This window comes from Hyperolius riggenbachi, chromosome 5, assembly GCF_040937935.1.
Source record: "Hyperolius riggenbachi isolate aHypRig1 chromosome 5, aHypRig1.pri, whole genome shotgun sequence".
NCBI lineage: Eukaryota > Metazoa > Chordata > Amphibia > Anura > Hyperoliidae > Hyperolius > Hyperolius riggenbachi.
In genome coordinates this window covers 44,377,986-44,399,727 of record NC_090650.1, presented here as the reverse complement: position 1 = coordinate 44,399,727, position 21,742 = coordinate 44,377,986, and the positions used below count along the sequence as shown (strand labels likewise).

General features: G+C 43.7%; 1 protein-coding gene across 6 annotated transcripts in view; it reads right to left on the bottom strand.

The window, feature by feature from the left end:
* Window positions 1–2,147: 2,147 nt before the first annotated feature.
* CACNB2 (calcium voltage-gated channel auxiliary subunit beta 2) overlaps window positions 2,148–21,742 on the bottom strand; it is a 352,606-nt gene continuing 333,011 nt past the window's right edge. For all 6 annotated transcript variants that reach the window (XM_068235575.1, XM_068235577.1, XM_068235578.1 and 3 more), the window contains 4 exons: window positions 20,696–20,847; window positions 18,567–18,662; window positions 18,214–18,399; window positions 2,148–4,768 (listed from right to left, as the gene is read on the bottom strand). In XM_068235575.1, coding sequence (XP_068091676.1) covers window positions 4,280–4,768; window positions 18,214–18,399; window positions 18,567–18,662; window positions 20,696–20,847 — 923 coding nt within the window. In that variant the 3' untranslated portion in view covers window positions 2,148–4,279. The remainder of the gene's footprint in view (window positions 4,769–18,213; window positions 18,400–18,566; window positions 18,663–20,695; window positions 20,848–21,742) is intronic.

The following is a 21,742-nucleotide window of genomic DNA, read 5'->3' as shown; positions in this document are numbered from 1 at the left end:
ATCTTCTCTCTAAAAACACACAAAGTACATTTCCCTCTGTTTTCCTTGTACCCTGTGCAAAAGTTCAGATCCGCTTTAAACTGTATGCTGAGTGGTCTTCAAGTACCTAAGAACACTATAATTTGGTCTAATTCTAAGCAGATTAAAAACCCATCTACTGGCTATCAGCAGTGCTGCTGCCTCACAGGATGGCTGACCAATGTTTGGATCTTTGTCAACCAAGAACTGTGAACGTCAGGTCTCTATGAAAGCACTGGCCAACAATGAAAGGATTTTCTCGATCACCTCTCTATTCCTCCAGTAGAGGGTACTGTTGGAGGAGAGGATAGTCTAACAGGCACACCCAACTCCAGTCCTCAAGGGCTGAGGTCATCACACATTTTTGGCACAGCTCAATTTTATTCAAGTAGTACAGACTAACCAGCAACCTCATGGTGACCCAGAACTCATTGGAGTATGTAAGGGGCAATTGTAGCCCCTTACACACTGCAATGAGATTTGGTTCACCAGAACTGGGAGACATCTCGGAGCTCACTCCAACCTGAATTATCGCAAATATTTTCTGTTTTAAGAAAGCAAACTTTTGTTCTCCATCAAGTAGAAGACATTTGCTATTTCTCTGTCCATCCTAAACACTGGCATGGATAGGGCCCTTCCAGGGCTGGAGTTCGGCATCCCTGGAATATTGGCAGCCACATCTGGATGGTCAGCCAAGAAACTGCCTGGCCTGTCTCTGGCAGGTATAAATATGTCGTTCTCCAGAGTTATCACACTCTGGTTAACGTTTCTGGAGAACACAGATACGTTTTAAGTCACAGGCTTCTTTTCATAGCAAAAAATACTCACTTCTCATGAATATTCAACATGTAATCAGTGATATAAGTTCACAGAAGACGTTGCTGCTAATCATTCTGTCAGCAAGCTTATTAAATAAACAGTTCAAGGGGAAAAATGCGCAGATCAGGAGCTCATGGGAACCAGAGTTACCCTCACTTAGGAAAGATCTGATTACAATCGGAAGAAAACTGGTGACTATGGGAACCACAGTTTGCTCCTTCCTGAATTATCTCTATGATTATTCTGGTTTAAAGCAAATGTATGAAAGATTAACTAAGAATAAGGACAACAGGATCAATTATGTATGCAACAAGGCCTGATCTTGCCTGTAGCAACCAATCTGCTCTGCCTAGTCTTCTCCCATAGTGCACTTGAATAAGAGATGCTTGGTTGCCATAGAGACAAGAACAGTACTTCCTTCAGAAACTCTGAGCCAGAATACCCCGTGTATATTTACTGAAGCTATACTGTATACCTTAACATGGCCAACCTAGGTTTCTCCCCGTCTGGATGCACCATCAGACAGAGGGGCCTGTTGTTCTGGACTATACTACAATGTTTATTTAAAAAAGTTGGAAACATTTCACTGTAAGCTATCTTGGATGTACTGCAGGTGATGCTGGGTTGAATATCTGGATATAATTTTTAGATACGGTACATATCAACATGGATCTCACTACAACTTCTCCCCCCTGACAAAAACATCGGTCTAAGGCCAGGAAACATAAGTTAGGTCCCTCATTGTATAAGCTCACCGTGATGCGTGTATGTTTTATATGATTAACTGTCCTTTTGGTTAGTTAATTTACTATTGTAATAAAGGCTGTTTTAAATTTTGTAGCATACTTTTACCTTAAAGGGATGCTGTAGGGGGGTCAGGGGGAAAATGAGCTGAACTTACCCAGGGCTTCTAATGGTCCCCCGCAGACATCCTGTGTTGGCGCAGCCACTCACCGATGCTCCGGCCCCGCCTCCAGTTCACTTCTGGAATTTCTGACTTTAAAGTCAGAAAACCACTGCGCCTGCACGCCCGTGTCCTCGCTCCCGCTGACGTCACCAGGAGTGTACTGCGCAGACACAGACGCTACTGGGCCTGCGCTGTGCGCTCTTGATGATATCAGCGGGATCGAGGACACGGCAAGGCAGGTGCAGTGGTTTTTAGACTTTAAAGTCTGAAATTCCAGAAGTGAACCGGAGGCGGGGCCGGAGCATCGGTGAGTGGCTGCGCCAACACAGGATGTCTGCGGGGGACCGTTAGAAGCCCCGGGTAAGTTCAACTCATTTTCCCCTGACCCCCCTACAGTATCCCTTTAAAAACCTGCTTTTTTTTCTTTTTTAATTCAGTACCTATGATGTAAGGGGTACTTTTACTATGGTTTTACATACTTTCTAGATATGACTTTTTCCAAACCTGGAACTTCAAATTTAGTGTCAATGTTTTGTTACGTAAAGAATTATTTCAGACAAGATTTCAAATACTCCCTCCAGATTCTTCTCCCTCACTTTGTCGCCTCGCATAACAGCGGCAAAAAGGACACCTCTTCATTCCAAGCACAACTAAAAGGACACCTGAACTGGGAAAAAACAACATGATTTAACCATACCAGGAGTTTCTTCCAGCCCCCATAATCTGAGCCCAGTCAAAGAGTATGAGGGGAAGATGGGGCTAGAAGCAGCCCCAGGTATGGATACATCGTGGTTTTTTTCAATGTAGGTGTGCTTGAAGCTCAAGGCTCAGCTTCTTCACATATGGCCATAGCATGTACATTTTTCTATCAAGCACCCTGTAGAAAGTGTATGTTACAGTATTTAAGTTCCTGGCAGCCTTATCTAAAGAACTATACTGCTTGCTCAGCAGAGAAAGCCCAGTTGAGTTCTGCTTCCTGTGACGGAGGTGTGGGAAGATCTCACTTCCATGGTCATCAAGATTCTACAGCAGGCCCAAACCAAGAGGAGGTTACTCTCCCACCAAAATAGAGAAGTTTGCTGTGGTTGTAGTTTATCATGATCATTTCAGCAAACAGTCTGCCAGCAGACTGCGACAGCCATGTATGCTTAGCTCAGATGAGCGGCATGTATATTCTTATGAAGAGGAGAAGCATGTGGCTCCTCTCTACATAAGGAAATAGCTATATATTGGACATTTTTAAGGTGGATGACAGCATTCTCCCCAGAATTTTTTTCCAGCCGGGTGGCATGAAAAACTAGCTGGGTGGCATGAAAAAGTAGCCGGGTGGGGCGAGATGAGAGATACAGGGCCGGCACTGCTCTGCACAATTCTGCTTACAGCAGAGGAGGAAGTGAGCCAATGACAGCAGGGTGCTCACCAAAACTAGCCGGGTGGAGCACACGGCTAAAAGAGCCTGTGGAGAACACTGGATGACCGCTTGATACTTGTGGTGTAATGGGCACAGTAGAGCCTGCACAACTGTGATGAACGATCATTTTGACTGCCAAGCACTGGAGGTGTGTATAAAGCTCAAGTCGCACCAATAGTGCAAATTATTAGTCTGAATGTGACTCGTAAGCTGACCAAGGTTGGGGACCTTTGCTCTAAAACCTGATCGTTGTACACATCGAATAGGCCTACCCGTTGCTTCTCCTCGCTAATTCCAGTCACTGACTATTAAACCGTAGTGTGGAAACGTTCAACAGTGTACAGTCAAGAACATTAACCATGCAGGCCAAAGAAAACAGCAAAAACACAACCATAGTGTACAACAGAGATAAGCACTACATAGAAAACTCTTTTTGAAATGTTGTGAGAATAAGGCAATATTTAACTCTCTTTTTAAACGTAGACAGCGGGAGGCAAAAAAAATAAAATAATTATTAAACAAGAAGGATGGGAAAAAAAGATAAATAGTGGCTTCGAAATCAACATTCAAAGTAGGTGGGTGCATTTCAAAATACAAAAATAAATGCAATGTTTTAGTAGTCTCTTCAAAAGTATGATATCACGTTTGCCATCAGAACAAAAAAAAAAGAAGAAACATTGTCAATATATCATTCTAACAGTGCAAAAGCGGAACACATATGGAAGGAAAAAGTGAAACAAACATTTATGATGCCCGGAATCGGTCCCGTCTAAAATAAAAAATATATTTTATATATATATATATATTTATAGGAGGCTACAAAAAACATTATCACTTGCTTTAAAACAGCAACAATATCTTGATGGCAACACAGCATTCAAATGGTTGTCACAGAAACAGCTAAACACATGGTTTGGTAAAAGGTCTGCAGGTGGGCCATGGCAAATTAAAACACTATAAAAAAGAGAGAAAAAAAAGTAATTTATCCCATTGGTTTAACAGTAACAGTGGTCAAAAAGAAACCAAAAACAGTAAAAAAAACAGGAGAAGTACTTGGGGATTCTATGCCCTTTGGATCCAAATAATAATAGAAAAAAAAATCACATATAAAGGTTGTCAAAAAGTTACTGTCGGATGTAAACCTCCCGATTCCACTCGTTATCGTTACGTTTCCTAGAAATCTCTCCGTCCTTTTCACAATATCGTTCTCTGGATTTGTGACGGCTGCGGGGTTTGTTGCATTCATTGTGGTCCTGATCTCTGTCCTCATTTGTCCGATGCCGAGGTTCTTTTTGTTTATGTTCACTAACCAAGTGAGGTTGGTCTCTGTGGTTGTGATCCCGGTGGGGTTCCTGAGGATCACCATGCTCGGAAGAGTAATTATCCTTTGGCTCTAAGTAAACGGAGTCTCTGTTGTCTTGGGTCTCGTTGTCGAAGGTCTCCTGGCGGGAAAGTCCTCTGCTTAATCCACTCCGGTGGTTGTGGTGCTGGGCAGAGGAGGAAGATCGATGCTGAGACTTTCTTGTGGGTGCTTCAGTGGGTGGCGTCTCTTCTTCTACAGAAGCTGTCCGCTCAGGAGCAGGATGCTCATTCTTCTGCTCTGCTTGGGAGCCCTGTTAATAAAAAATAGGACAACATCTTATGTTCTAATCTTTTAACACAGTCCTCTACATTACTCATCAAGTCCGGGGAAGAGGCGTAAAGTAGACCAAAAGGCAATAACTGAAATTTGTATACTTCATTAGCATGCAGCAGTACTAGTTGTTGCTCATCTGTTATTCGGTTTCCTTACCTTTTATGAGCAAGAAGTGATGAATCATGATAACACCATTTATTGGCTAACTTAGAGGTAAATGAAAAGTAAGCATTTGGCTAATAACCTTCTTCAGACTTAGTTCTTGTATATTAACAAGATATTAAAACACACAGCTTATATACATTGGACCATCAGAGGAGAAACCTTTTACAAACATAAATAAATGTCATTAGATACCTTAGTTACAACTTCAGGAGGGTCTCACAGGGATGCTAGCTAATTTCTGACAAATAGATAAGACCACTAAAACATCACACACCACAAAAAAAGGTTTCTTCTCCGAATGTCCAGTATATAAAAAACTGTGTGTTTTCACATCGTGTTAATATACAGGAACTAAGTCTGGAGAAGGCTTATCAGCTGTAAGCTTACTTTTAATTTATCTCTAAGCCAATAAATGGTTTTTATTCGGATTCAAAAAATCTTGCCTGTACTGATGGCTAACACGGTACAACACTCTTATTGTCACTATGTCACTCTTATTGTCACTATGAAGAGCAGAGGACAGACAATGTGCAGCACACCAAATAAAACAATGGAGTCAGGCTGCATTTCGGCAAGATAACTTGGAATGCGCATGCTATGATTAAGGGCATGTAACGTCCGAAACATGTCAGCATGTGGTGTTGGATTTTAGCTTGTCATGTGTTGATTAAATAAAGGCATTTCGACTCTACCGACATTATGCGGAATTCTCTTTCTACATAACTTGGAATGCGGTTGTATTGGGGCCTTCGTACACACATGCAATTGCTTCTCGCCTGAGGCATTGTTTAGCAGTCACCTTGGCCGAGTCGAATCTAAGGTGTGTACGGGCCATCAATCACACAAGCAGCCAATGATCCAGAATCATATGTAGAATTAAGCCTGATCCACACATCCAATCATTGACCTATCCCCACCATCGAGTATGGAAGCTTACGTTAACCTCCGGACTAAAAATCTACTCAGCAGAACTGAAAAGGTTTTTGTTTTTCTTACCAAAGCATCATTTTTAGCTGCATTTCTAGCTAAGCTCCGCCCCATCAAAGAAAACTGCCTGGGCTTTTTTTCCTGATGCTGTGCAAAGCATGATGGGATTTCCTATGTTGTTATTCACGTTGCCTAGCAACTGGGAGGGGTGATCAGCACACATGACAGTTGGAACTGTGTCTCATGCTCCCTGTCACCTCCTTTCAACCAAAAAGATGGCTGCCCTCATGAACTCAAACATTTGCCTGTTCTTTTAAAACACTGTGGGTAAGAGATTATATTACCTATCTATTTTAATTAACATAACAAATGTACCTTAATGACAGTATGTTTGTTTAGGCTGAAGTTCCTCTTTAATCAATTTGTTTATAGTGTTCAAAATATGCTGGCCCTCATACTACATGGAAGTGGTGAAATTGGCCAATTGTATGCGTGTACCAGGCTTTTATTTATCCCCTGCTTGATTGCTGCAAGACATAATTCTCAACAAGTGGCACACTGTGCCTCAATCAGCTTCCAGGAGACCTGAATAAGAAAATAACTCAAAAAGTATCAGGTGGGCAAAGGTTATAAAACAGCCACTAAAAATCAAAAAGTTACAATCCTTGATGGTTTTCCAGTAACCTCCAAGTATCTGTGAATGAGAAAGCCCAGGAGCCCAATGGTGCAGTATCGTTAGACAAAGGGATGTAAGCACACAAGTATTAAAATCATAAGGGTAGGTTGCAAGACTTGCAACCACTGTCTGAACCTGTGTGAATATAACCGGCTCAGCTTGGCATCCCAGGTCTGTTGGTGCAGATGCTGGTTGGTCATCTCCTGGATTAGTTGTGAGGGCTAAAGGTCCTCCTGACTAAAAACACTGGACTATACTAACACTGGCGGAGGCGCCCTTAATGATATGATACTACTAAATATGAGGAGCGTTACTTAATGGAAAAAGTAATGTTTATTCATGCACGATAGACTACGCATTTCACAGGTCTTGACCCGCTTCCTCGGGTTAATACAAGTTCCTGTAGAACTTTTGGTCACAAACATTAGCCTAAAAATTACACTTCTCATAAATGGAACATCTAGTAGTATCATATAATCAAGGGCGCATCCACTAGTGTTTTTTAGTATACACTAAAAATCAAGGAATCCAGCTATCACCTCCAACACGGAACAGTGTTAAATCCGCAAAGGTGAAGCCATCATATTACTCCCAGAGTGTGTAGAAAATGCGTCTAAGATGGAATTGCAAGCGTTTCTCAGCTCTATCAATATCATCATTTGGGATTACACTATTTAAAGTGTAACTGTTGGGCATAAAATCAAAAATCAATACTTTATTTTTATCTGGTAAACAAGTAATAAGGATACTAATCAGGCAATCCAAAAAGTTAAAATCACTATTACTTTTCTTGCTGATAAATGATCATTCCCCAGTTTACCTGACTCATATTTGGTACGTTGCCACACAAAGGAAGTTGCAGGGCATGCTGGGTTGTCCTTTTTTGCTTCTGTACATTAGTTTATTCTGAGGGGAAATAAAGAAGCAAAAAATGACAACCCAGCATGCCCTGCAACTTCCTTTTTGCAGCAATGTACCAAATATGAGTCAGGTAAACAGGGGAATGATCATTTATAAACAAGAAAAGTAATAGAGATTTTCACTTTTGGATTGCCTGGTTAGCATCCTTATTACTTGTTTACCAGATAATACTAAAGAATTGATTTTTTATTTTATACTCGACGGTTACACTTTAAAAGACACTTATCAAATGTGTTTAACTACAAATCATGCCCTCCCCAGCAGGATTCTGATGGGGCCTCCCCTACACTCACACACCGTTCCTCTGGTGGCCATCGCCACAGCCAGAGGGGTCATATATTAAGTGTAGCTATCCTGACCCTCCCCCATAATAGTGCTCCCATGACTCCCCTCACCTATAATCCGTGTGGTAATAACAACACCTGTTTTACACGAGAGAGGGAGCAAGAGTAAAAAGTCGGGGCCCGCCTGACAAGGACAGGCGAGCCAAAAGTGGACCTTTCTGGAAGGCACATGCCCATTACATCAAGTATAAAACAGAAAGGACCGGCACCGCTGTCTTGTATCAAAGCTCTTTTAATAGCACCAAAGTGGCAGCAGTGACAGACTGCTGTTTCGGTTTACACCTTTATCAAACTGCTCAAAGCCATAAAAATTGTGACAAGACAAACACCTTTAAATACCCCCTTCCTGTATGGGAGGGGCCCCAGAGCGGACCTGAGAGGGAACTTCAATGGTAATATGCAAATATGCTCATGTTTCATGCACACTGAAAAAAAGTGTAATACCTGAATTAGCTTGTACACCACACCCCCAAGCTGGGATGGATGGATGATCACTTCCAAAAAAGGGAAACACTTTCTCCTCCTGTCCCTCCTCCAGCCAGCCACTCACAGCTGTGCAGGCAGTGCTCTGACAACTTCCAGGTCAACCCGGAAGTAGTCAACACATTATGGTCATTGGAGTGATCAGGTTGCAGTATTACCAAAAGTGGCCACAAGATGGCTCACTAAAGGTCGGTGTGACATTAAAGTTGCACCCTGCAGTAAAAAATGAAAAGTTCAAGATTAAGCCACAAGATGTCAGTGTGTGCAAAAATTCTAATGCAGTCAATTCGCATAGACAATGAGTTTAAGTATATTTTAAGTGCGACAAAAACGTCGCATCAAGAATACAAAAAGCAGTGTTGTTCTCCTACCTGGTTCGCTGAGGGTGGACATTAAAAGCAAAATCTGGAAGAAGAGCATAAAATAAACATATGAAAACGTGATTTACTCAGGAGGTTCTGATGTCACTAGATACAAAAACTAAGATCATATTCGCGGTTTAAACCACCCACTCCAAAAGTATTCAGTTTCCTGATCCAAAAGGCCTCCTTTTTAAGTAAGGCCTTGTCCCTATCCGAGCCCCTCCAAGTATCCGGGACCCCATCGATTGCCATTATGCGCAATTGTGACACTGCGTGTTTATGCAAATGAAAATGTTGCGCTACCGCCAAAGTGCAATTCGGGTCGCGTATATTCGATTTATGCGACGAGAAACGCTCCTTAAGTCGCTGAGTGGTTTTGCCTACATAGCCAAAACCACATGGGCATTTAATCATATATACGACGTACCGAGAGTTACAATCGTATCGGCCACGTATTTTAAAGGGGACACCCGTTGAGGGATGGCAGAAAGTGTCCCCCCTGATAACATGTCCACACATGTGGCATGATAAACAAGGGTACATGCCCCTTCTGCCCGTGTCCCCAACAGGGCCCCCACTCCTAGTAATTTTGTCCCGAACTGTTGGTGCCCTTTTAAAGGACATCAACGGGGGATATCGTAGTTCTGGAATCGATGGGAATCCTTCACTCAAAATGTGCCAATGTTTGCGAATTGTACGTGCAATCATGTTACTGCAGGTATTATATGTGGATACGAAAGGTAACCTAAGGCTTCTCCTTCTACCTATTCTATCACGTTTCTCAGTTTGGAACGTATTTTCAGGGTAACCCCGGGCCCTAAACTTACTCCTCATTTCTTCCTGTCTCCTCTCCCTGACCTCAGTATCTGTGACAATGTCCGCCACTCTCTTAAGCTGCCCTAGTGGTATACTATCTCTGGTGCCGTCGGGGTGGAAACTCCTATAGTGCAACAGGGAGTTCCTATCAGTCTCTTTGACAAATAAATCCGTCTCGAAGTGACCATCTTGCAAAATGACTCGAGTGTCCAAAAAGGAGACACTACTGGGGTCACTATGCGTCGTAAACCGAATATAGGGGCAGGCACTGTGCAGTTGCGATACGAACTCATCCAGGCTCGAACGCGGGCCCCTCCACACGCAAAATATGTCGTCTATAAATCTCCACCAGCACAAAGCGTGCTGGCGGAAAAGACGATTATCATAGACAAATGCCTCCTCATGGAGGGCCATGTATAGATTTGCGTAGGAGGGGGCCACGTTCGAGCCCATTGCCGTGCCCCGCCTCTGCACAAAATACCTGCCCCCAAACGTAAAATAGTTGCACTTGAGTACCACCTCCAACAGTCGCACCAGAAATTTCCTCTGCTCGTGTGAATAGTCAGTGCGGGTCATGATGAACCAGTCAATCGCCTCCACACCCCCATCATGCGGGATGGAGGTGTAGAGGCTCTCAACATCTAGTGTAACAAGTAGCACTCCCTCATCGACTTGACCAAGACCTCGTAATTTATCCAAAAACATCCTTGTATCACGAAGATACGATGGTACTTCATGTACAAGAGGCTGGAGCAGGCCATCCAGGAATTTAGCTATTGGTACAAATATTGACCCAATGCCCGAAACAATGGGTCTACCTGGAGGCCTGTCCAGCCTCCTGTGGATTTTAGGAAGGATATAAAGCGTAGGGGTCTTGGGATGTTCTTCCCTGAGGAATTTAAAAAGACCATTATCGATAATGCCTTTTCTCAATGCTTCATTTAATAAATCATCAATTTTTGCCCGAACAATCAACACAGGATCACAATCTATGCTTTCATAAACATCAGAGTCAGATAATTGTCTCAAAACCTCCTCATTGTACATACTGGTATCCATCACCACCACTGCCCCACCCTTATCTGCGGGGCGGATGGTGATGGACACATTATCCCGTAGGGAAGAAATAGCTCTACGTTGTATTGGTGACAAATTACAATTGACCCCAATTTTACCCCTCTGGAAATCATCCTCGACACATCTAAGGTCATTCTGGACTCTAGAAATAAATGAGTCAATAGTGGGGTGACTTGGTGGAATGAAACCACTAGGGTTTCGCAAACCTATTTCCCGCAACCTGAAACAACCCTCAGGGCCATCTCCAGAAGTTGGGAACTGGGGTATGGAGGCAAAAAAATATTTGAGCTTAATGAGACGAAAAAAACGATAAAGTTCTTGATCCACTTCGAAGAAATTCGGTGAGTTAGTTGGACAAAAGTTCAGTCCCAGTTCCAAAACTTGAATCTCGTCAGGTGAAAGACTGTGGGAACTAATGTTCACCACTAATGATGGTGTGCCCTCGGTCTCAGTACTCTCGGGCTCACATTGCGGCCTGGCCTGCCCCTGCCTTGTGGGCTTGCCCTGCGTTGATGTCCATTTTCTCCGCTGGTATCTCCGGCCGCCTCTCCTGCTGCGGCCCCTAGGTGGCCGTTTGGGGATCGATCTCTCGAAGCACCCGCTGAGGCATCCGAGATCGGCTCAGAATCAGAATCTCCTCTTGGTGTGCGAGGTTTCTTACCACGTGGTGGTTTCCCCTTAGGGGTCGGTCTACGAGGACCCGAAAGTCTCTGCCAAGAATACACGAAACCGTTGGTGTAATCAGAAGAGTCGCGAGCAAACTTATTCCTCTTATCTGTTTCCACCGTTTTAGTAAAGTTTTCCATTTTGGTCTTTAGGCCATCCATAAAACCAGTATACTGGTTTTATGGATGGCCTAAAGACCAAAATGGAAAACTTTACTAAAACGGTGGAAACAGATAAGAGGAATAAGTTTGCTCGCGACTCTTCTGATTACACCAACGGTTTCGTGTATTCTTGGCAGAGACTTTCGGGTCCTCGTAGACCGACCCCTAAGGGGAAACCACCACGTGGTAAGAAACCTCGCACACCAAGAGGAGATTCTGATTCTGAGCCGATCTCGGATGCCTCAGCGGGTGCTTCGAGAGATCGATCCCCAAACGGCCACCTAGGGGCCGCAGCAGGAGAGGCGGCCGGAGATACCAGCGGAGAAAATGGACATCAACGCAGGGCAAGCCCACAAGGCAGGGGCAGGCCAGGCCGCAATGTGAGCCCGAGAGTACTGAGACCGAGGGCACACCATCATTAGTGGTGAACATTAGTTCCCACAGTCTTTCACCTGACGAGATTCAAGTTTTGGAACTGGGACTGAACTTTTGTCCAACTAACTCACCGAATTTCTTCGAAGTGGATCAAGAACTTTATCGTTTTTTTCGTCTCATTAAGCTCAAATATTTTTTTGCCTCCATACCCCAGTTCCCAACTTCTGGAGATGGCCCTGAGGGTTGTTTCAGGTTGCGGGAAATAGGTTTGCGAAACCCTAGTGGTTTCATTCCACCAAGTCACCCCACTATTGACTCATTTATTTCTAGAGTCCAGAATGACCTTAGATGTGTCGAGGATGATTTCCAGAGGGGTAAAATTGGGGTCAATTGTAATTTGTCACCAATACAACGTAGAGCTATTTCTTCCCTACGGGATAATGTGTCCATCACCATCCGCCCCGCAGATAAGGGTGGGGCAGTGGTGGTGATGGATACCAGTATGTACAATGAGGAGGTTTTGAGACAATTATCTGACTCTGATGTTTATGAAAGCATAGATTGTGATCCTGTGTTGATTGTTCGGGCAAAAATTGATGATTTATTAAATGAAGCATTGAGAAAAGGCATTATCGATAATGGTCTTTTTAAATTCCTCAGGGAAGAACATCCCAAGACCCCTACGCTTTATATCCTTCCTAAAATCCACAGGAGGCTGGACAGGCCTCCAGGTAGACCCATTGTTTCGGGCATTGGGTCAATATTTGTACCAATAGCTAAATTCCTGGATGGCCTGCTCCAGCCTCTTGTACATGAAGTACCATCGTATCTTCGTGATACAAGGATGTTTTTGGATAAATTACGAGGTCTTGGTCAAGTCGATGAGGGAGTGCTACTTGTTACACTAGATGTTGAGAGCCTCTACACCTCCATCCCGCATGATGGGGGTGTGGAGGCGATTGACTGGTTCATCATGACCCGCACTGACTATTCACACGAGCAGAGGAAATTTCTGGTGCGACTGTTGGAGGTGGTACTCAAGTGCAACTATTTTACGTTTGGGGGCAGGTATTTTGTGCAGAGGCGGGGCACGGCAATGGGCTCGAACGTGGCCCCCTCCTACGCAAATCTATACATGGCCCTCCATGAGGAGGCATTTGTCTATGATAATCGTCTTTTCCGCCAGCACGCTTTGTGCTGGTGGAGATTTATAGACGACATATTTTGCGTGTGGAGGGGCCCGCGTTCGAGCCTGGATGAGTTCGTATCGCAACTGCACAGTGCCTGCCCCTATATTCGGTTTACGACGCATAGTGACCCCAGTAGTGTCTCCTTTTTGGACACTCGAGTCATTTTGCAAGATGGTCACTTCGAGACGGATTTATTTGTCAAAGAGACTGATAGGAACTCCCTGTTGCACTATAGGAGTTTCCACCCCGACGGCACCAGAGATAGTATACCACTAGGGCAGCTTAAGAGAGTGGCGGACATTGTCACAGATACTGAGGTCAGGGAGAGGAGACAGGAAGAAATGAGGAGTAAGTTTAGGGCCCGGGGTTACCCTGAAAATACGTTCCAAACTGAGAAACGTGATAGAATAGGTAGAAGGAGAAGCCTTAGGTTACCTTTCGTATCCACATATAATACCTGCAGTAACATGATTGCACGTACAATTCGCAAACATTGGCACATTTTGAGTGAAGGATTCCCATCGATTCCAGAACTACGATATCCCCCGTTGATGTCCTTTAAAAGGGCACCAACAGTTCGGGACAAAATTACTAGGAGTGGGGGCCCTGTTGGGGACACGGGCAGAAGGGGCATGTACCCTTGTTTATCATGCCACATGTGTGGACATGTTATCAGGGGGGACACTTTCTGCCATCCCTCAACGGGTGTCCCCTTTAAAATACGTGGCCGATACGATTGTAACTCTCGGTACGTCGTATATATGATTAAATGCCCATGTGGTTTTGGCTATGTAGGCAAAACCACTCAGCGACTTAAGGAGCGTTTCTCGTCGCATAAATCGAATATACGCGACCCGAATTGCACTTTGGCGGTAGCGCAACATTTTCATTTGCATAAACACGCAGTGTCACAATTGCGCATAATGGCAATCGATGGGGTCCCGGATACTTGGAGGGGCTCGGATAGGGACAAGGCCTTACTTAAAAAGGAGGCCTTTTGGATCAGGAAACTGAATACTTTTGGAGTGGGTGGTTTAAACCGCGAATATGATCTTAGTTTTTGTATCTAGTGACATCAGAACCTCCTGAGTAAATCACGTTTTCATATGTTTATTTTATGCTCTTCTTCCAGATTTTGCTTTTAATGTCCACCCTCAGCGAACCAGGTAGGAGAACAACACTGCTTTTTGTATTCTTGATGCGACGTTTTTGTCGCACTTAAAATATACTTAAACTCATTGTCTATGCGAATTGACTGCATTAGAATTTTTGCACACACTGACATCTTGTGGCTTAATCTTGAACTTTTCATTTTTTACTGCAGGGTGCAACTTTAATGTCACACCGACCTTTAGTGAGCCATCTTGTGGCCACTTTTGGTAATACTGCAACCTGATCACTCCAATGACCATAATGTGTTGACTACTTCCGGGTTGACCTGGAAGTTGTCAGAGCACTGCCTGCACAGCTGTGAGTGGCTGGCTGGAGGAGGGACAGGAGGAGAAAGTGTTTCCCTTTTTTGGAAGTGATCATCCATCCATCCCAGCTTGGGGGTGTGGTGTACAAGCTAATTCAGGTATTACACTTTTTTTCAGTGTGCATGAAACATGAGCATATTTGCATATTACCATTGAAGTTCCCTCTCAGGTCCGCTCTGGGGCCCCTCCCATACAGGAAGGGGGTATTTAAAGGTGTTTGTCTTGTCACAATTTTTATGGCTTTGAGCAGTTTGATAAAGGTGTAAACCGAAACAGCAGTCTGTCACTGCTGCCACTTTGGTGCTATTAAAAGAGCTTTGATACAAGACAGCGGTGCCGGTCCTTTCTGTTTTATCTGGACTGCACTTCCCAGGAGGCACTGGGGAGAGACCTTGGGCACGCTGCATACTCTTTTTTGGAAACGGTGCTCCCTCTCTTTTGTTTATGTGCATTACATCAAGTACAAAGCTTACCGCAATAAAAATATCATGCCCAGAGTCAGACATGCTGGTGCGATCATGTGAAGATGCTTTACTGCTTCAGGGCCTGAACTACTTGCCGTAAATGAGGGAAGCATGAATAAATATTTCTGCAAGAAAGGACTGAAGGAGAATATCCAATCATCACTCCGTGATGTGAAGATCAAACGCAATGCAGCAGGACAAGAGCAAGTGCGTCTCTGAATGGCTGAAAACACCCTGGCCTCAATTCACTAAGCATTACCGCATTTGATAATGCAGAAAACCGCTGATTTTACCGATCACCAGGGCCGGATTTACCATTAGGCACTGTAGGCACGTGCCTACAGGCATCTAATGATGGAAAAGCGGCTCACTTCCCTCCATTAGTGCCTCCCTCCATTCCTATGCTGTATTCTGATGAGAGTGTAAATAAGAGGTTACTTACCCAGCTCTCGGCATTCCACTAACGAAATCTCCCTTCAGTCAGGGGCACCTCTAGCTACTTAATACTGAGGTTGCTCTAGTTACCTAATACTTGGGGGCACCGCTAGCTACTTAATATTGAGGGTACCTCTAGTTACCTAATACTTGGGGACACCTGTAGCTACTTATGAGAGGCAAGGGAAGTAAAAGAGAGGGGACAGCCAGCACACTTGTGGAGCGGTTCAGCGGATGTTTTTTAGGTTCATAGACTCTAAGGTGCCAGGACATCTGTGCCTATAGGCTCCTGTGAGGTAAATCCGGGCCTGTCGATCACCTTGCCAAATGCCAATCCACTAAACCTACTACCGCACTGAAAAGTAAAAATACTGACTGGTGTGGTAAATACCTAAAGAAATGTCAAAAAATTGCAATTCAAAAAGATTAAACATTCCGTAAATCAAGTAAAAGTAGTTGGTATACATTTCTAGCTCTGACCAGCCTGTAACTAACAATCTCCACGTGGTAACATTGACAGATGTAGCAGACAGCCAATAGGGAGAGCCACACAGCCCTGCTTCTCATAGTTACATAGTTATTTGGGTTGAAAAAAAGACATATGTCCATCGAGTTCAACCAGAGAACAAAGTACAACTCCAGCCTGCTTCCTCACATATCTCTGTTGATCCAGAGGAAGGCAAAAAACCCTTACAAGGCATGGTCCAATTAGCCCCAAAAGGGAAAAAATTCCTTCCCGAATCCAGATGCCAATCAGATAAAATCCCTGGATCAACATCATTGGGCATTACCTAGTAATTGTAGCCATGGATGTCCCTCAACGCAAGGAAAGCATCTAAGCCCCTTTAAATGCAGGTATAGAATTTGCCATAACTACTTCCTGTGGCAATGCATTCCACATCTTAATCACTCTTACAGTAAAGAACCCTTTCCTAAATAAATGGCTAAAACGTTTTTCCTCCATGCCTAGATCATGTCCTCTAGTCCTTTGAGAAGGCCTAGGGACAAAAAGCTCATCCGCCAAGCTTTAATATTGCCCTCTGATGTATTTATACATGTTAATTAGATCCCCTCTAAGGCGTCTTTTCTCTAGACTAAATAAACCCAGTTTATCTAACCTTTCTTGGTAAGTGAGACCTTCCATCCCATGTATCAATGTTGTTGCTCGTCTCTGCACCTGCCCTAAAACTGACCAAAGCATCACCCCCATTTGGTCTGATACTTTGGAGGGTGGGACTTCAGAACGCAGAGCAGGGGTGGGAGACATTTTAAAAGGCTTTTCTGTATCCCTTTAGCTGTGCATAACTATATAATGGTATACAGAAGAGCTCCCTCTGGTGGCTGCAGCACATCTAAAGGGATGCCGGGGATGCATTGGTCAGAAAAACCTGACTCATGCACACCACTTGTGGGAAAACTTATAGCTTCCTTCCTGACCTGCTCTACAGCTGGTGAGACTTACCCAGCAGGGCTTAGTGCATTAAAGCATGTTTGTTTGGTAAATTACCAAACTTCTACCACATGCGGGAAATCTTGGTGAATTAAAGTGTAAAATACCAAATGCACTATTTTACCAAACTGCCCATAGTGAATTGAGGCCCCTATCAAAATGAAGGTGTTGCTGTGTTCTAGATAAAGTTGTCTACTAACAGGACCTGTAATGGGTGGTTCAAAGTCAAAAGGTATAATGGTGGGAGGGTTTGGCAGTGGTGATGGTGGGGGAGCGGGATTTGGGTGAACTTTTTTCTTCAATAGGTCAATTCGGCATTCAAAATCCATGTGCTGTGTTTACTTAGGGTTGTGTCTTGTTTATTAAACTACATTTTTAGATTGGAGGCAACATAAGTGAAAAATATTTTAAACCTCTGTTTAAACTCCTTAGCGGTAACCCCTAGCCGCCTCGGAGAATATCTCAGCCTCTGGTGGGGCGATTTAAATTCGGTAAAGTGCTGTACACGCAGCTAGCAGTTTGCTAGCCACGCGTACAGCTTGATCGGCGCCGCCACGCGGCGATCGGCCGCACGCAGCGGCAGAAGAGGGGCCCCCCCGCCAGAGCCCTGCGCTGCCCGGACCAATCACTCCCGGGCAGCGCAAAGGGCTGGATCCAGTGCGCCTGACGTCAGGACGTCGGCTGACGTCATTCCGATCGTCGCCATGGCAACAGAAGCCAAACAGGAGATCGCGTTCTATACGCGATCTCCTGTTTGCTGTTGTTGCCGGCGGCGATCGGACTAGAGGGACACATGCACCCTCTAGTGGTGTTTCATGTAGCTACCACTCGGGTAGCTACATGAAACAGAAAAAAAAAAAAATACAAAAAATGTGTAATGCAGCCTCCTTGGCGAAAAAATTGAACCGCCAAGGAGGTTAAAACTATTGGGCCGACCCAAGAAGTAAAGGCCCAGGGACAGAAAAGAGTTCACTTCCTGACTTGGGTCATGAAGTGAATAACAAAACCGCTCAGAAAAAAACGCTTAGAAAACCGCTAAGCACAAAAAAATGAATCGCCCGCCCCAGAGCTGGGAATCGGGGAAAAAAAAGACGCCTCAAAAAAAGCCCACCGTGGACGGACACGTGAGCCGAACGCAATGTGAACAAGGCCTCACAGACACTGGTTATTTAAGTGGTAACCATCTGCAAGGCAGACGAGGAAAGCAAGCCTGTCCTCACTCAGGTCTGCGAAGCCTCCCAAGAAAAGTACAAAAAGGTGGAAGGGTTTAAGGGTTTAACTCACCATACTCATTTTCCCACCACAGGTGGGCAATATTCATAATAGAACACTAGGAGGCGCCAGTGTATAAATAAATCATAAAACAGTTCAAAGGGAGGATCCCTATTGTTTCCACGAATAATGCGAATAATTATTTTTATGAACGTCTTACCTGTGCATTCGAGGGGGAGGAAGGGGTGGCGGGAAGGGTTGCCGTGGTGAGGGTGCGGGACAAAAGTGCATTGGGTGGATTGCTGCTTGGGGGGTGCGTGGCCTTCCAGTAAGCTTCTAGATAATCCGCTAGATGTTCACAAGCGTCTTCAAGCTGGTTCTCATCCAGGATAACATCAAACATTTCCTAAGACAGACAAATGTTTAGTAACTAGACTAGATCTTTGTGTGGTCATTTGATCTCATTTCAAGCATAACTTCACATAAAAAAAAAAAAAACGGTTGTTACTCATCCCCTAAAAATTCTACTAATCACGGCAGCATTGTGACACGTGTAGTACTCTGAAGACTTACCGGCGGGCACTGTGCCAGTTTATCGGCTGCTACCATTTGGACATTTAGATGTTTCGCCTGAGATTTTCCTCGTGATTTTATTAACCTCTGTAAGACCTGGTAATCAGATACAAGAACATTTTAGATTTAATTATCACTTAAAAGGTTACAATATAAAATTAGGCAAAAGGAATAAAAAAGAAAAAAGAAAACAGAATTACAACCGTTTTAAGAACAAGTGAATTTATACAATAAATGAGGACCATGACCAATAATGCAATTTTCATCAATAAAGTGAATCTGGCCCTGAATATGTTTGTGAACCACTTGACTGGTTCTGGCCATAACAAAGATAAATGGAAGCCAAAGTTTAGCCACTTTGGGATCTGGCCAACCAAAGTCCGAAAAGAGTACGTTTTTCTGGAATAGACTGCATCAGTGAGCCAATTTGTGTATTGGCTGGCCAGATCCTGAAGTGGCCAAGTTTGGGTTTTGGCTGTCACAAAGTCGGGCTACTGCGGGATCTGGTGGGTCAATACACAAAGTGACTGGCTACTGTGGCCAATGTGGAAAAAAAACTATGCAACACTCATGTTTTTTGACTTTGGACAGCCAGAAACCAAAATGACAGGACTTGGTCGGCCACATCAGAACATGAAAACTACCCGTGTAATATTGGGTATGTACCGGTTGCATTGAAAAAACAACTCCTACCCACCGAGACATGGTCTCCACAAAGCCTCTGCTGATGTCCTGTTGTGTCCGTTACCAATAGGTTAGCAAAACTATTATCTTTACTGTTCACATAAGTGGGAGCAGCAATCAGGGCTCTCTATGGGAAAACCTGAGCCACTGTAATTCTTCAATTCCAAACAGATTGGAACGCATGCCGTGGGAATAGGGTCTTAAAGTACACGTCAGGGCAAAAACTAAAATACTTCAGCAGACGTTTACTTGTGTAATATGAAATAAACATACATCAACAACAAAGTAAAGGTTCCCATTGATGACAAACATGTATGTAAAAAACAAAGTAAAGGTCCCCATTGATAACAAACATCTATGTTAAATAAGGGACTACCAAAAGTATGCAATCAAATTATTTAAGTTTACTCTTCTACTACATAGATGTGCTAAGGTTGGATAGTGTACTGGTTAAGGGCTCTGCCTTTGACATGGGAGACCAGGGTTCGAATCCTGGCTAGGTCAAGTACCTATTCAGTAAGGAGTTCAAGGCAAGACTCCCTAACACTGCAGGGTAGCCTCCTGAGCGCGTCCCAGTGGCTGCAGCTCTTGAGCGCTTTGAGTCCGAAAGGAGAAAAGCGCTATACAAATGTTCGGATTATTATTATATTATTATTATAAGGTTGTACTTTAAAAGGTGTCCATCAATGATACAACTTTGGAGTCAGCTCAACCCTGTTGATTAGTGTCAACACACCAATTCAGACTTCCCATCACTAATAAGGATGGGAAAGGGGAGGGGGTGCAGCAATGCAAATGAGAGAGGAGTGAAGCCTCTCCTTCTGAAGAATGCAGTCGCAGAACAGAGGAGAACAGCTCCCAAAGACTTATAAGCAGCTCTCCATTTTTGTATGCACTATGATAGCTTATTAAACACATACTGTGTTCAAAAGGCCGTTAGCCTTAAGCCTGGTACACACTTTCAGTTACAATTGGCCAATCACTGACCTCTTTCACCACCTCCATATAGTATGAGGGTTTACCTACACTAATAGTATTCAATATCTGTTGACCCTCATACTACATAGAGGTGGTAACATTGGTCAGTGATTGGCCAATCATAAATGAAAGTGTGTACCAGGTTTTAGGTTAGGAAAAGCATGGTAAGGCTTTTCCACCTATAATGGTGCATGCACACATCCAATTTTGATTGGCCAATTTTTCCACCTCCATGTAGTATGAGAGCTTACCTTTTCAATCTGTTATAATCTTTAAAATCTTTTGGCCCTTATTCAACATGGAAGTTGTAAAAATGACTAACAATTGGCCAATCAAAATTGTAAATGATGCCCATCATAATGCTGCATTTGACAAAAAAAAAAGTTTATCTGGACCTCATTAAATGCACATTCATGAGAGGTGTACAAAACAGAGTATGGCAAAACTATTCAATAAATCAGGCTTACCTTTGGAGAAGAAATCTTTACATACACTATGATGGGGGCGAGGGAGGTTTTACTGAGCTGCGTTGGGTGGTTGATGGTGTCGGCATCTAGAACTACGAGCTGCAGAGTCCTAGCTAACTCGAAGATCCGTTCTATTTCACTCTGGACTTCCGCTGAGGACACCAAAACAACAAGGACAAGGAGAGTCACTTGGGGGAAACCAGATGGAGGGAATCAGAAAGCAGACGCCTCGGTGACGCTACATACAATTCATAAATGTTTTACTGCCTCCTTGCTGTCATTTCACATCATGGTCATCCAGACGTAGATGTGAAACAGTGCTGACGACTTATAATTTCATAAGCAGAAACACACAGCCAACTTATGCTGGATCTTTTTTTAAAGGGACTCCGAGCAGTGCAGAAACTATGGAAAGATGCATACCATTTTGAAGCTCTCTTTCTCCTCTTTCCAACGATATATAAACCGCCGCCCGCCGCTTTTAGTTTTTGCTATTTTCACGATCGAAATCGCGGCCGCCACAATTTCGATTGGGAATGGAGCTGCCGACTTTGGGGAAAAGTCATCCTGTGTAATACAACTATGGAAAGATGCAGACCATTTTGAAGCTCTCTTTCTCCTCTTTCCAACGACACATAAACCGCCACCCTACGCCTTTTAGTTGTTTTTTTAGTTTTAGTTATTTTCGCTTTTGAAATCGCGCTTGACGCGATTTCGATTGCGATAATGGCGCAAACTAAAAGGTGTAGGTCGGCGGTTTATATATTGTTGGAAAGAGGAGAAAGAGAGCTTCGAAACTGTATGCATCTTTCCATAGTTTCTGCACTGCTCGGAGTCCCTTTAAGGCTCAAATACTAATTGAAATCATAATGACAGAAGGATATAATTAGTGTATAGAAGCAAAGTGCTGCAACAAATCTCACAGATTTTGTCCTCTCCTCTTAGAAATCAGAAAGTGGATGGGTCAGTCAGGTGTGCTATGACACCCAAATATAGGAAGAACAACAGCTGTAAGACTACAATTTTCAGCACCCCAGCATTACAGTA